Source organism: Anolis carolinensis, chromosome 5 (assembly GCF_035594765.1).
Source record: "Anolis carolinensis isolate JA03-04 chromosome 5, rAnoCar3.1.pri, whole genome shotgun sequence".
In the NCBI taxonomy this organism is placed as follows: Eukaryota; Metazoa; Chordata; class Lepidosauria; order Squamata; family Dactyloidae; genus Anolis; species Anolis carolinensis.
The window spans coordinates 21698249-21713429 of NC_085845.1; the positions used below are offsets into that span (position 1 = coordinate 21698249).

General features: G+C 35.7%; 1 protein-coding gene across 4 annotated transcripts in view; it reads left to right on the forward strand.

Annotated features, from left to right (window-relative positions):
* Positions 1–15181, forward strand: part of smarcad1 (SWI/SNF-related, matrix-associated actin-dependent regulator of chromatin, subfamily a, containing DEAD/H box 1) — a 46033-nt gene that overhangs the window by 14158 nt on the left and 16694 nt on the right. For 3 of the 4 annotated variants that reach the window (XM_062982129.1, XM_062982127.1, XM_062982128.1), the window contains exons 4-9: positions 1128–1314; positions 2683–2746; positions 4513–4607; positions 5378–5461; positions 7291–7375; positions 13382–13773. In XM_062982129.1, coding sequence (XP_062838199.1) covers positions 1128–1314; positions 2683–2746; positions 4513–4607; positions 5378–5461; positions 7291–7375; positions 13382–13773 — 907 coding nt within the window. The remainder of the gene's footprint in view (positions 1–1127; positions 1315–2682; positions 2747–4512; positions 4608–5377; positions 5462–7290; positions 7376–13381; positions 13774–15181) is intronic. The other variant, XM_062982130.1, reaches the window with a different exon arrangement.

The following is a 15181-nucleotide window of genomic DNA, read 5'->3' on the forward strand; positions in this document are numbered from 1 at the left end:
TGAAATGATAAACTAATTACCTGAAATGTATGCACACCCTTTCCAGTCCTGAGTCATCTATTAAAATAATACACCTTTTCTGTTTCATGTTTACTAGTTCACTCATGTACCCAAGGGCATTATTGAATACGCATGTCAATAGATGTGATTGTACAAGATAGCATGTCCAAGGTATACATTTAGAACATTGACCCAAATATATTGCACAATATAGCTATCTGTTTTATTCTGAAATGCCTTGTGTTTTTTATTTATTAAAACATGTTTAGGTGAATTCTAAAATATAATGTAGACTTTGTTTCATTTGACTTGGTAGGCAGCAAATGGAGAAACAAAAGAGAATGGGGACAATTTCAATTTGAATAATACCTTTTTTTTAAAAAGAAATACTTCCTGTTGTTTGTTTTTTGCGGTATGACCTTAAGGAAAGTTTTTAAGAAGAAGAATTTAAAATGGGAAACAAATTATTTCCTTGAATGTTATTCTGCCATTATAATCTCAGGAAATCAAAGTTCATGAACCTTTAGATATACTCTTTTCAAAAGGTTTAGAAAAGGCATACACACTTTTCTTCGGGTAGAAGTGAAATTTATAAGTACAGTAGAGTCTCACTTATCCAACATTCACTTATCCAACGTTCTGGATTATCCAACGCATTTTTGTAGTCAGTGTTTTCAATATATCGTGATATTTTGGTGCTAAATTTATAAATACAGTAATTACTACATAGCATTACTGCATATTGAACTACTTTTTCTGTCAAATTTGTTGTATAATATGATGTTTTGGTGCTTAATTTGTAAAATCATAATCTAATTTGATGTTTAATAGGCTTCTCCTTAATATCTCCTTATTATCCAACATATTCGCTTATCCAAGCTTCTGCCGGCCCGTTTATGTTGGACAAGTGAGAGACTACTGTATTATAGTGCCTATGTTTGATAAAGGTTTGTGATTGGGCTGGAGTTTAGTTCTTGCTATCCCGAGAACTTGACTGGTAACATGGCAATATCTATCTAAAGGTTACATTTTTAAATATGTTGATGGATGTTTCTTAAAAATGGAGTTTTACAACTTTATACTAAAATGATGTTGATATTAATAATTTTTGTCTTCTTACATGACAGTTCTGAACCTTCTGAAAGTGAAGAAGATGGGGACAAGAAATTGCTGTCTTCACGTAGGAATGGTCCAGCCCAAGGCTCAAATTCAATAAAGGAAGATGAGGAGGATGAGGAGGAAGATTTAAACTACTGTAAACTCCAAACACTAAAGGAACTTTTTCCTCAAAAAAGTGACCAAGAGTTATTACAAGTACAGTAATATAATTTTGGATTGTTACCAGTTATGAAGGGAGCATCCTCACATATAGCCCTCTGGTACATTTGAAGACAAATTTGTTTCACAAAAATCTAGTGGTTATGAAGATTGGTTTATTCAGTCTACTTGAGCAGAGTTGTATAGAATATGAAGTAAGCTTCTCATACACACTACATTGCTAATTTGGCATAGTGACAAAAATGTAGTTTGTTGGAATGTATTGTTTCAAATCTTGTCTTTTAAATGCACTGTGCAGTTGTGGGTTTGGCCACCTTCTCTGTACATATAACAAGTTAAGAACTAACTTAAGTTAAGAACTGCTAAAAAGTATGTTTATATTTCTCTTTACTTTAGAGCTCTGTCACTTTTCTTCACTTTTATGACCTCAGCTTCTATCTTCAAACTTTGCTCTTCCTGACACAAAGGGTTCCTTCGTTGGATGGGCATTCTTTGTGTCTCTACCTACTTGGCAAAGGACCTTTAATATAGCAGTTCTCCACTTACAGCAGCCGTTAAAAATTGGACTGTATGGCTCAAGTTTTATTGCTGCAAGTTGGAGACTAGACTGCTTCAAACAAAGCTTTTTTCTCAGCCTCAAGGAGGGCATCAAACCTGCAGGAGCAGGTTGCTCATTAGATATTGATAATGGCTGCCAGCCCCCCTCTGGTCTGTTTGATTAGCCAAAAAGGGCAAGTGGCAGTGAAGATGTGTTTGAGATTGTGGACGGTGTCTACTGAAGTTTCAGAAGCCAAACAGATAAAAGGATGGATAAGATTTGCATGGCTATTCATGCAATTTTAGTTCCTTTCACGTTTCTTTAACTAGAAGAACTAAGATACATTACACAAGTAATAGTGGTGGTGATGATGATGATGATAAACTTTATTTTTAGCCCACCTTCTCTCCCCTAGAGGACTCTGGGTGGCTTCCAAAGTAAAGGAAAAATGGCAAACATTCAATTCCAGTACAAAACATAATAAACAATTTACAAATAGTTAAGGATAAATCAATAAATATACCATATAAACATATAAAATGAAACAATCATATAAAATGAAATTGTACAGATTAAAATGCAAGTAAAATATAGGTCTCCATAATTTAGATTTATCTGTTGTCAGCATCGTCACAGTAGAATCAATGGTAATATACTTCTCCATAGGCTAATTGTAAGAAAATGTTTAAATGTGTGTGATATAATATATACATAATATATACAGGTTGCAATAACCACTTTTTCATAGTATAGAATTTGAACACACTTGAACCGTATAAGCATGCATATAAATTTGCTGTTCAGATCTTTGAAATATAGTTTAAATGCATCTAACATTTTTTTAAATGTTTTTGTTCTCCCACTAGCTGATACAATCAACGAATACAATGGATGAAGCTATAGCTGCTGGCCTGAAATTGGCTGAAGAAGGTATATAGACATTTAATGTTAAAAATTCTTGCCAGGTGTCCAAGGTGATTCAGCTCCTTCCCCAAAAAGAGGCTCTAGATAAACAGTATGTTTGTTAAGGAATTTCAAAGGATTTTGTAGGGATTGTTATTTTTATGCATGTGGCACTTTACAAAAATGAGAGAACAGATTTCTGCTCTAAGGAGTTTACATTCTTCAAAATAAACACAAGAGAAGAACTGTAGGAACTATCAGCAGGACCCAGCATTACCTTTTGTTTTATTCCCTGTGTCTCCAAAGACTCTTCTCTCTTCCCATTATCTCATGTGAAACCTGGGCATTCAATTTGGTGCATCTGTGCTGTTGGACATGATTTCTGTCAATGGAACAAAAAGCAGACCTGATCAAATTTTATTTCATCTTTCTCTGCTAAAGAGTATAAATTCAATAGATTACATCCAGATTCAATGGATTAAATTCATCCTTAGACCCAGTTTTTTGAACTGAACACGCCTACCTGTATATTATAATGTGTTTTATGAATACTGCTGTAAGTTAATAATTTTAACTGATTTATATTGCACTGTATAATTTTTATATATGCATTTTATTGTAAACCGCCCTGAGTCCCCTGTTGGGTGAGAAGGGCGGGATATAAATATTGTAATAAATAAATAAATAAATAAATAAATAAACCTGTGGGTCCCCAGATGTTTTGGCCCTCAATTTTCAGAAATCCTAACAGCTTGTAAAGTGGCTGGGATTTCAGAGAGTTGTAGGCCAAAACAACTGGTGACCCGCAGTTTGAAAACCACTGAATTACATAAACCTTCATTTGCAGTTTTTTAAGGTCATTTTTTAGCTGAAAGATTTATACGATCTGAAGAGAAACCAGAGTATACTCTAGTTTCTCTTCAGATCGTATACATCTTTTGCATGAGAACTACAATATTTTTATTTTCCAATTTTCAGTTATATTAGAGTGTTTGCTGTTATGCTTCTCCATGTTCTTAAAATCACATTATTCAGTTTTGTTTTGTTGATTTTTGAAACAGACAGACATGCTTTGACTTATATATAGACTCAGATTTAAATATTTATTTCAGGGCAGAATTGGAATTTAATATGACAGATTTCATTTCCATGACCTTAGCCTTTGGTCTGGAGGACATCAGGATTAGGACTATAATTTAGGATAGTTTGAAAATTTATTATTTATTTATTTACTTACAGTATTTATATTCCGCCCTTCTCACCCCGAAGGGGACTCAGGGCGGATCACATTACACACATAAGGCAAACATTCAATGCCTTAACATAGAACAAAGACAAGACAAACACGGGGCTCCGAGCTGGCCTCGAACTCATGCCCTCCTGGTCAGAGTGATTTATTGCAGCTGGCTGCAGCTGGTTGCTCAACAGCCTGCACCACAGCCCGGCCTCAACTCTTGATTTTTAAAGCATTTTAATATTCAATAGACACAAATGGTATGATTTTTCTTTCATAATGGTATTTATATTTTAGTGCATTTACATTGTTTTAGTTTTTTTATTATATTTGTTATTAGCCATCTTGCATCTGTATATTGGGAGAAAGCCAGGATAAAAATTAAGTACATAATAATAAATATCTTTACTCACATTTTGAAAAGCGTTATGATTTTACAATTTTAAAAGTAACTTTGATCTGTTTTAGTTGCTAGAAAAAGTCTAAACGACTTAAATTGCATTAATATTGGACTGCAAGTAGTTTCTGATTACGTTAATCTATTTTACTATTGTTTTAGAAGGTGGAGCTCGAAAGAGGAAACTTGAGGAACGTGCTGAAAATGATTCTGAAGATAATAATGACCAAAGTGCAAAAAAGAAAAAGGTGGATCCTGTAAGTAGTTGGGCATACCTTCCACACACACACACACACACACACACACACACACACACACACACACACACACACACATATATATATATATATATATATATATATATATATATATATATATATATATTTACAGCATTTATATTCCGCCCTTCTCACTCCGAAGGGGACTCAGGGCAGATCACATTACACATATAGGCAAACATTCAATGCCTTTTAACATAGAACAAAGACAAACAAACATAGGCTCCGAGCGGGGCTCGAACTCATGACCTCCTGGTCAGAGTGATTCATTGCAGTTAATTGCACTGGCTTGCTCTCCCGCCTGCGCCACAGCAGAAATCAAATGCTCATTATAGATATTCTCTAATGCATTTAGTATGCAGTGCACAATTTAATATCTGCATTTTCAAATCAGTTTGTAGAAAAACACTACTTATAATTGGGCAGGTTCCCAGCCCTTTTTGCATGATTTTGAACTTCCTTTTTCTCATTAGAAAGATAAAATTTCAAAAATTGAAGTATACACCAAACACTGTTGATATTGCTATTTTAAAACTTGTTTTTACTTGCGACATAATCCAGTCTTTAAATCTAACCCACAAGGGAATCTCTGGCTACAAAGTAATTACTTCTGTAAATGTTAGTACTATGTGTTGATTCTGTAAAAAAGCAAACACCAAAAACCTCCAGCATTAGGCTGTTCTACTGGCTATTTTAATTGGTAGAATGAGATGAACTGTAAAAGAACTAAATCTTTTTCTGAACCATAGCTGCAAAATCCTGAAAATGAGTGGGAAAAGCGTGAAAGTTTGGTGTGCAAACTGCACAAAGAATTTCCCAACTTGGATAAGGAGGTATGTTGTGTCTGATACAAAATGAGTGACTGATATAATCCATGTATATGAATTGTATAGAGAGCTTGCTATGACTGTCTCTTCTCTTAAAATAAGATTCCAGTTTTATAAATGAAACCAAATAGATCAGTTCGATCATTTTAGTCTTCTGTCATATGCAGTTGTTCCTCTGATAGAGTGTCTAGCATATCTTTCCATCCAATCTGACAGTAAAATTATGGGCACTTGGGACTTTGTTATGCTTTAACAATCACATGACTTTGGACTTCTCTAAGCTTGCAAGCCTTTGTATATTTTAGTTGGGCATAAGTTTAATTGAATTCAGTGGCACTGTTCCCTAAGTAAACATGCATATCATTGTGTTGTTCCATGGGATAGACCTCTTTTTTACTTAATCGGCTTTTCTTCAATCTGTTCCTACACAGATCTTTGCTACACAGAGTTACCTTATTCTGTGATCATTAATGTTTAAAGTATAAATCTATTAGTTGGGACAGAAGCAGAGTTTTGCAGTGTGCAGTGTTCATGCTCAGGGCTATATCTTTTCAGAATATTCAATTTCATTCTCTTCCACCCCATGGGTTCCCCCCTCCCCCCGGTGTCCCATGACTGTTGGTTATGAGATCATTGAGCATGCCCAGATCCCACTGAACTATTTTTGTCCCCCCCTGCCCCCCCCCCCCCCACACACACACACTGTTTGGGATTTTTTTAAAAAGGAACTATTCTGCAAAGCATGGAATTTTCTTCAAACATGTTTCTACTTTTCTGTGTGGATGATGCTGTTTTCTCTACATAATGATTAGTACTCAGAATTGGATAAGAGGTTTGCTATTAATATACAGTACAGTATATGGTATTGGAGCAGTCTAGCTGAAGACTTCAATGAATAGTCAGTCCCTTCAAGAAATAGAAAAGAAATTGTCCTTGTGTTAGAAGATAGTTGAGTAAACTCTTGTTGTATACTGTTTTGGAACTTAGGGAATTTTCAGTGTGTTGTTGAAGGCTTTCATGGCCAGAATCACTGGATTGTTGTGCATTTTCCAGGTTGTATGGCCATGTTCCAGAAGCATTCTCTCCTGATGTTTCATCCACATCTATGGCAGGCATCTCAGAGGTTGTGAAGTATATATGAAAACTCTAGAAGGTCCAGGGTGGGAAAGGAACTCTTGTCTGTTGGAGGCCAGTGTGAATGTTAATTTCAAGGAGGAAACCATGAAGATGAACAAAATCTGGCTACCGGTATTTAACTCTGAAATCAGAAAAGTAAATAAAGAACAACCCTCTGAAAACAGGAATTCCAGACAAGAGTCAATCAGGGGCAGCTAACACCTCAGAACAAGTGATTCTCCCAGGCAGGAATGAAGCTTGCAAGGCCATTAATGCTAATCAAGGTGATTAATTACAACATTCACATTGGCCTCCAACAGACAAAGTGTTCTTTCTCCCACCCTGGACCTTCTATTGTTATATAAATCCCCCTTGCTTAGTTTTCCAATATGCCTCACAACCTCTGAGGATGCCTGCCATAGATGTGGCCAAAACATAAGGAGAGAATGCTTCTGGAACATGGCTATACAGCCCCGAAAATGCACAACAATCTAGGGAATTTTCATTCTTCTAGACTATTTTCAATTTTGAGCACTCACACATGAAAAACACACGTGTATGCCTTTGTAGTCATTGTAAATGCAAAGATTCCTAAAGTGTGCCCCTGATTTTGATACGCATATTTGAAAGTGTGTGCAATAAATGTGATAATACCTTGCTCTTCATAGGTTACTATTTCAGTGATTGTACAGAAATCTTGTGATATCTTTCATAATTAGGAACTGAGGGATGTGCTTCGGGAACATAACTGGATATATCAGGAAGCTCTGGAGTCTTTAAGGGTCTTTATGGAAGATCAAGAGGGTAACAACTATTTTATTTTTGTCAATATGTATCATTAAGTATGAACCTTTTTTGCAGCCTTAATATGCTTTATTTCTGTGAGTTCCATATCGTCTTGTAGGAATGTTTGGTAATGGTTTTAAATAGAGGGAAAGTATTTTGCATTTAGTGTGAGGAAATTTATCCTTTAATATTAAGGGTCTTGGAAATGATTAAACCATGAAAACCTGCTATTCTTTGAAACTTTGCATAAAACATTTTCAGCAGAGCTATTGGAATATATTTTTATAATGTCTTGTCTTTTTTGTAAAAACTTAGTGCCTAGATCAGGGGTCCTCAAACTTTTAAGGCAGAGGGCCGGTCCACAATCCTTCAGACTGTTGAGGGGCCAAATTATCATTTGAAAAAAAAAAAACGAACAAATTCTTATGGACACTGCACATATTTTATTTGTAGTGCAAAACAACAATAACAATGAAAGACCAATACAATATTTAAAAATGAAAATAATTTTAACCAACATAAACCTATTAGGATTTCAATAGGAAGTGTGGGCCTGTTTCTTGCCAATTAGATAGTCAGGTTAATTAGGATTGTTGTTGTTGTTGTTGTTGTTGTTGTGTGTCTTCAAGTCATTTCAGACTTTGGGTGAGCCTAAGTCCAAAGTTATTTATTTATTCATTTACTACATTTATTTACTACATTTATATCCCACCCTTCTCACCCCGAAGGGAACTCAGAGCAGCTGTATGTACATACAATATATTATATTATTAGCATAGCACAATATTAGCATTATATATTACTATATTGAACTATACCACTATACTGTAATATATGTAATATATAACATACTAGCTGTGCCCAGCCACGCGTTGCTGTGGTGAAGTATGGTGGTATGGGAAATAAAGTACTGAGGAATTGGTGGTAGTTAAGGTAAAGGGTCCCCTGGGCTGAGTGGGTTGCTAGGAGACCAAGTGAGCGGAGCTTAGCCCTCCAACTGGCAGCAACTGGATAAAAACAATTATTCCTCTCCCTCTAATTAGGGCTTTATTTTTCTTTTCCTTTTGTTGTATCAACCTAGAGGCATGGATGACGGGGTTGTGCTGTCAATTTTCGAGGTTGTGGGGTGTTTACTTTTGTTGTTTTGTCTGCTGCCGTGATGCCATCACTCTTTTATATATATATAGATAATTAATATTATTATATGGTATTATTATTAGTATTATAATGTATAAAATGATGATACTATTATCAATATCATATGTATATACAATATATTATATTATTAAAACTGATATAAAAATATTATATTATAAATGAGGGCGGGGGCCAGGTAAATGACCTTGGAGGGCCGCATCCGGCCCCCGGGCCTTAGTTTGGGGACCCCTGGCCTAGATCCTTGCATTGTAAAACATGGATAGAAATTGTATAGCTATTTACATGTTGTTGAACTGCAATTCCCAGCAATCAAACAAACAGATATATTCACAATTTCCATCAGTCAATCAAACAAACACACATATACACAATTCCAATCTGTCCTGAGCAACAGAACCAGAGTCAAGAATGCTTATAGCTGAATATCCACAACATGGAGAGCCACATAGTTCTCAGTCTTGACATAGAGATTCATCATCTATTGTTCTTTCTGCTTGCAGTCCTTCAAATGATATGTTATTTGACCTTCACAGTGGTCATTAGAGCATGGGTGACTTTGCTATCTAGGGAGGGAAGGAGAGAGAGACACATAATATTCTCAGCATTTGAGCAGAAGTAACTTGCTTCTATGGATCCTTGCCATTCTTATTTTAGTCAGCTTTTCCCACACACAGATTTGTAAGACTGCTGCAACATTGTGTGCATTTCATGTATCCTACCACTTACTTTCTTCCTTGATGTGCATTCATTGTAAGCTGTGAAAGTTGTAGTCTGTTTCAATCGTTATATAGACTGAAATGCTTATTACAGTTCTGTCAAGATACATCCAAGTATTTTGATTTCCTCCCTCCCTTTTTCCTAAATCCCTCTTCTGATATGTAAATACATTGTTTCCTTCATTCAAACATTATCAGAATTTTTGCTGGCATTTAAGTAAATGGTCACATATTTTCTCTGCCAGAGAACTGGCAAATGGTATTAGTATTCCTAGCACCACTAGCTCCTTTTTTGCAATCATATTACTGCCATTGACTTTTGAATAGAAAATGCTTGCTTCTAGGAAAACATAAAAACATCCTTAGAAGTATTTTATTTTAATAGTGTACTAGTGTAATAGTAGTGTACCAGGCAGATGATACTTTGAACTAATTTATGTTAATATTTATGTCGTCTCCTTCCCTCTGTGAGATCTTGGCTTCATTCAAATCTTGTTAAGGGGGTTGGGACACCCCTTGAAGGAAGATAGCACATAGCATGGGAGACTGTACCAGTGTGTGTAAGGCCTTGGGTGCATGCAAGTACTTTCTGCTTGAAGAAGAGAACCTCAGGATAAGACCTTTATAAAGTTTCCAAATAATATGTTGAAAGGTGCTGGCCATGGGATAGAACAGAAATAAGTGCCAAGTGAATTGGCATAGTCTCATATTGTCTTCTGAAAGATACACACATGTAGATTATGCTTCCATGTAGCAATTTCTGACATTTAAGAACCACAACTTAGATGTTAGGTGTCATAAAGATAGGCAAAGCTACCTTTTCTAATTTAACCAACCAGTCAGCTTCTTCCTACATTCATTTCCCCATCCAAATAGCATAAAGTTTGATGGTATTCTCCCTCCTCTGTCATCAGGCAGATGAGAAAATATCCCCATTGTGGAATCAGGTAATAAAAGTATATATATCTATGAATGTCATATTATATGCACTGGCAGCTCCATCTGTTCTTCTTGTTAGCTTCTGTACATTAAATGCTTAATCCTTGCAGATACAGCCTAGAACAATGTCCATGCTGACTGCATGTGTGTACAAGCTGCTGTCGCTTACTGGGCTCTTGCCAGTAACTAACAACATTACATATAAATGAATAAAGAACTGGCTGTGCTCACAAAAATCTTCAGGCTAGCTGAAATAATTAAGACACTATTCCTAATGTGTCAGGCTACTGTCATGTTTGAAAGCAGGGGTAGACAGCTGGGGTGGTTTTGTGGGCCAATTTTCTGCTAGATTTGTGGGGGAGATAACAAGAAATGAAAGCGGGTAAATGTCAAAGACTCAATTGTGATGATGAATTATCGGGTATTTCGTTTGTGATGCAATGCAAGGGAGGGTCCTGTTACCTGTGATGTGATGTGATGTGATGTGATGCTAGGGAGAGTCCTGTTATCAGTTGCTGTAATAGGAATCTTACTCTTTTGGGGTAGGGGGTGTCTGGTTATTTCTGCCTAACAATTTATCTTTCTGCCTAACAATTGTCATGGCAGTGGGGTTAGACCGGATACCCTTTGTGGTCTCCTTCAACTCTAGCGAATAGCGAGAAATAAAATTTAATGCAAAAAAGAGCCATCTTAAATATGGTGTGAATGAAATCACTGAGTGGAATAACATAAAATGACCCAGTCCCTATTCCTTAGACCAGGCTTGTGCAATCTGCGGTTCATGGGCCACATGAACTTACTTAAAACATTATGAGATTGTGGGGTTTTTTTTTAACTTAACTCTGTATATCTAGAACGTGAACTTCGTAGACAATTACAGAATGGAATAGAATAGTCAGAGTGTTACAGTTACAAAGACTGGAGGTTATCCATAATTTGCATTATAATTGCAAACAGTTTAGCCAGAAGATCTGTTTGATGATTGTAGAATACTCCCTGAATAGGGTGGTGCATAATTAGGATTATTGTGCAAGGTGGATATCACAAAAATTATTCACTGGCATTCTTTTCTTTATTTTTTGTTTGTTTGTTTGTTTTGCTCATCGAGTATTGTTACTGTTAGCATATTTTATGTGTGGCTCAAGATAATTCTTCATCTTCCAGTATGGCCCAAGAAAGCCAAAAGGTTGGACACCCTGACTTTAGATGCTACTATAGCTCCTGTGGCTTCTGCAACTGATGTGCCTAAGTTTAGCAATGGCAATGGAAATCCCAATCTAGTGACATACTAGGAGCTAGCTGATGTATCAAGAAAAATGGCTTCTTACCCGGACAGTTTGTAGATTCTGATTCTTCTTTGCACCAGTAGTTACTATTGAAAGTTTTGAGGGTAATGATGATAAACTTTCCATATGAGGAATGGGACATCTTTAGCCCTTCAAACGTTTTAGACCTCAGCTGCCAAAACCTTTAGCTGTCATGGCTAGTGGTGAGGAATTGTAGTAGTAGTAGTACAAATATCTGGAGAGCCAAAGTTTCCCGAGGTTTCTCATATACAGTACATATACATATACAACATAAACGGGCCAGCAGAACGTTGGAGAAGCGAAAATGTTGGATAATAAGGAGGGATTAAGGAAAAGCCTATTAAACATCAAATTACGTTATGATTTTAAAAATTAAGCATCAAAACATCATGTTTTACAACAAATCGACTGAAAAAGCAGTTCAATACACAGTAATGTTATATAGTGTTTACTGTATTTGCGAATTTAGCACCAAAACATCACAATGTATTGAAAACAGTGACTACAAAAACATTGACTACTAAAAGGCAGATTGTGTTGGATAATCCAGAATATTGGATAAGTGAAGGTTGGATAAGCGAGACTCTACTGTACCTTGATACTGCTCTATCAGTTATTTAGGAGATTACACTGTTTCATTAAATATAGGTTGTATAATCTATGCTACACTGAAATGTCAGTTTCCAAAGTCGGACCAACATCCTCATAAGAAATCAAATGGCATGTTTATGCTTACTTTGACATACACCCCTCCCCGCCACCTGGGGCACATACAAACCATATTAGAGACTTCCTTAATTTAAAAAGCAGTCAGCTAAGTGTATGGGAGTTGCAATTTGAGGAGCACAAGCCTAAAATTTCATTTGGATCAGTTTTATAAGTCCTGGTTTTCATATGCTAGGGTGAGCTGTGTTAAGTATTGCTTCCTCTTCAAGTGTGGTGATCCTTTAACTTCCAGTTTAAGTATTATGTGAATAGATTTAATTACAATAGCTTGGAAGTGCAAACGTTGGAACTAGTAAAACTAACTGTCTTGACTTTAAATAATGTGCAGCTAAAATCCAGCTGAATGCACCATAAAATGCATGTATATATCCACAGTTTAGCATTCAGTGTATTTGTTAAAAAGGGCTAAAGTGCAAATCTCATTTATCGGGGTACAGCTTAGTGTTCAGTTGTCCCCCTGAAAGGAATATTCATTACTGCAGAGGAGTATAAATAACTGGATATATAGCTGAATAACTATAGCGTTAGAAGAACTGAAAATAGGATACTTAACAAAAAGTTCTAAAATAGCATTCTGAAAATAACAATTACTCAAAAGATTTTAAAATGTTTCCTAGATCCAGAATTTTAAAATGTAAGGTTATATAGGACAGGGCATGATTACTGATATAGAAGGATGCTTTACTGTTCCTGATATATGTATTCATCTAATGTAAATCACATAATGTTATGCAAAATACTGTTCAATAGTATTCTAAAGAACAAGACACTGTATTTAATATGTACATAACTTTACTATGATCATAGCTTTTTACTGCATTTAATAATATGTAGGAGGTAGTCCTAATTAGTGCTCTGCTTTAACTACATAAGATTTATATAGAAGTTGGGTAATACCAAAACTGTTATTGATTTTAAAATGTATTTCTACCATATGTAGTGTAATGAGAAAGGAAAAAAGTATACTATCCTTGTACAAAAATCTGCTGTAAATGTGTCAAGTACCAGAGCAGTAATATGAACATGGGAAAATTAAGAAGTTCTGGACAAAATGTATTGAAATGAGGCAATGGAAACATATGCCCAACCTAAGCGTTGGCAGTTTCTTATTTCCCACAGATTTTCACTGTCTTATCTGTAAGTTCTCTGCATTTTTTTTATTATTGTTGTATATACAGATGCACAGAACCCTTCCAAAAGTGAAGTTTCAAACGGAAAGGAGGTTTCCATTAATACTCATTATCACCAGAATGACACTAATACAAAGTTCCAAGAGAAACCTTCTACAAAACCTCAGAATGGCTTCAAGAAAAAAGATAGAAAGAAAAAAATCTGGAGCACTAAAAAGGACTTGCAGGTTGTGGACTATGAATCTGCCTCGGAAGCTGGTAGCTCCCTTGATGAAGACTACAGCAGCGGCGATGAAGTGATGGAAGATGGTTACAGAGCCAAAATCCTTAACTTTCTACAAGAGGCTTCCCTTAGTGAACTCACTTTGATCCCACAGTGTTCTCAGAAAAAAGCTCAGAGAATAATAGAAGTCCGTCCCTTTAACAGTTGGGAAGCTCTGGTAAGTCTCCCTTCATCTTTTCTTTCAAATATCCACGGTATGTAATGCAGTCAAGGATGCCTTAAAACCAAGAAGACTCAGATGGGTGGCCTTTTCCTGATGAGGCTAAAACAGTATGCTCGTTCTAAGCCAATAGCATTTCAAATAGTGTCAGATGACCTAATTTTGAATGAATTAAGGGGTGATTTTCCTGAAAAACACAAGCTGATTGGCTGGCAATACTGTCACTCACTCTTGAGCACTTGAAACTTGGTTCACTTCACTGCAGGAGAAGAATTTAGCTCTCATTTAGAGATCAGTTGTTTGCAAGCCTGTTATGATCTGCTGTAGCTGAGAAACCATAGAGAAGGCAAGAGTGTGGCAGAATTTTAACTGCAGCTGCTCCAGAGATTCAGCAGCTCACGTCCAGGGTGGCTCCATGATTGAAAATCCCAGGATGGATTTTTTAAGCTTATCTGTTTCAGGAAATTATTTTTTAACATTAGTATTACTTTATTATTGTTGATTCTCATCTGAATCATATTGTGTCTTTTTAAACTTTGGTTTTGGGAACTAAGCAACATGGCCATTTCATGAAGAGCTGAAAGATTTTATTTTTAAAAGCAAAGATAAACATTCTTAGTATGGAAAGAAGAAAACATAATTACTGGTGAGTACTTGGTACACTGTGGTACTGTTTTTCAGTTTTTTCCCTATTATTTTGTGTTTCAGGCTAGGTATACTCCACTAAAGTGAACAGCCTCTAGCGTGACTTTGCACATGAATATGTAGTTCTTTGAAGCAAAAGTGACGGAATTCCAGTATGCCTGACTGCATAATTTTTACTCATTTTGCTTTTAGAAAAATAGAAGGAAATTGACCTTTTGCCTAATTAGTTGATATGCTAAGATTTTTTTCTTGAAGTAGCATTTTGTAGAGAAGGGAACCCCCCTTTGGGGGGGTTGTATATAATTTGTTTTTAAAAGTTATTTTAAAGAAAACTTTTAAAATGTACTGCAGTGTATTTAGTATTTGATTTTGTAAGGCCCTAAGATAACTTGGTTGAGTTTTTGAATTAAAAGAAAATAGAATACCTATATATATATATATATATATATATATATATATATATATATATATATATATATCTCTTAAAGAGCATACGTGAATGATGCAGAAGCACAGCTTTACAGAGACATTTCTCCAGAGACGGTTTTGCCTGCAGCCTTTCACTTTGAATGGAACATCTGTCCCTTTTGAAAACGTGTTGAGTTTTGCCTAAACGGATTATTTTCAAAAGTTACTGCTACAAGGCTGCTGTTCTTTGAAATAGTTCTGTAGGATTAAGTTGTGTGGGCCTGCTTAGATTCAAAATCCCTGTCATAAAAGGTGCTTTTGTCAGCAGGCAGAGATCTACAAAATTGCTGTA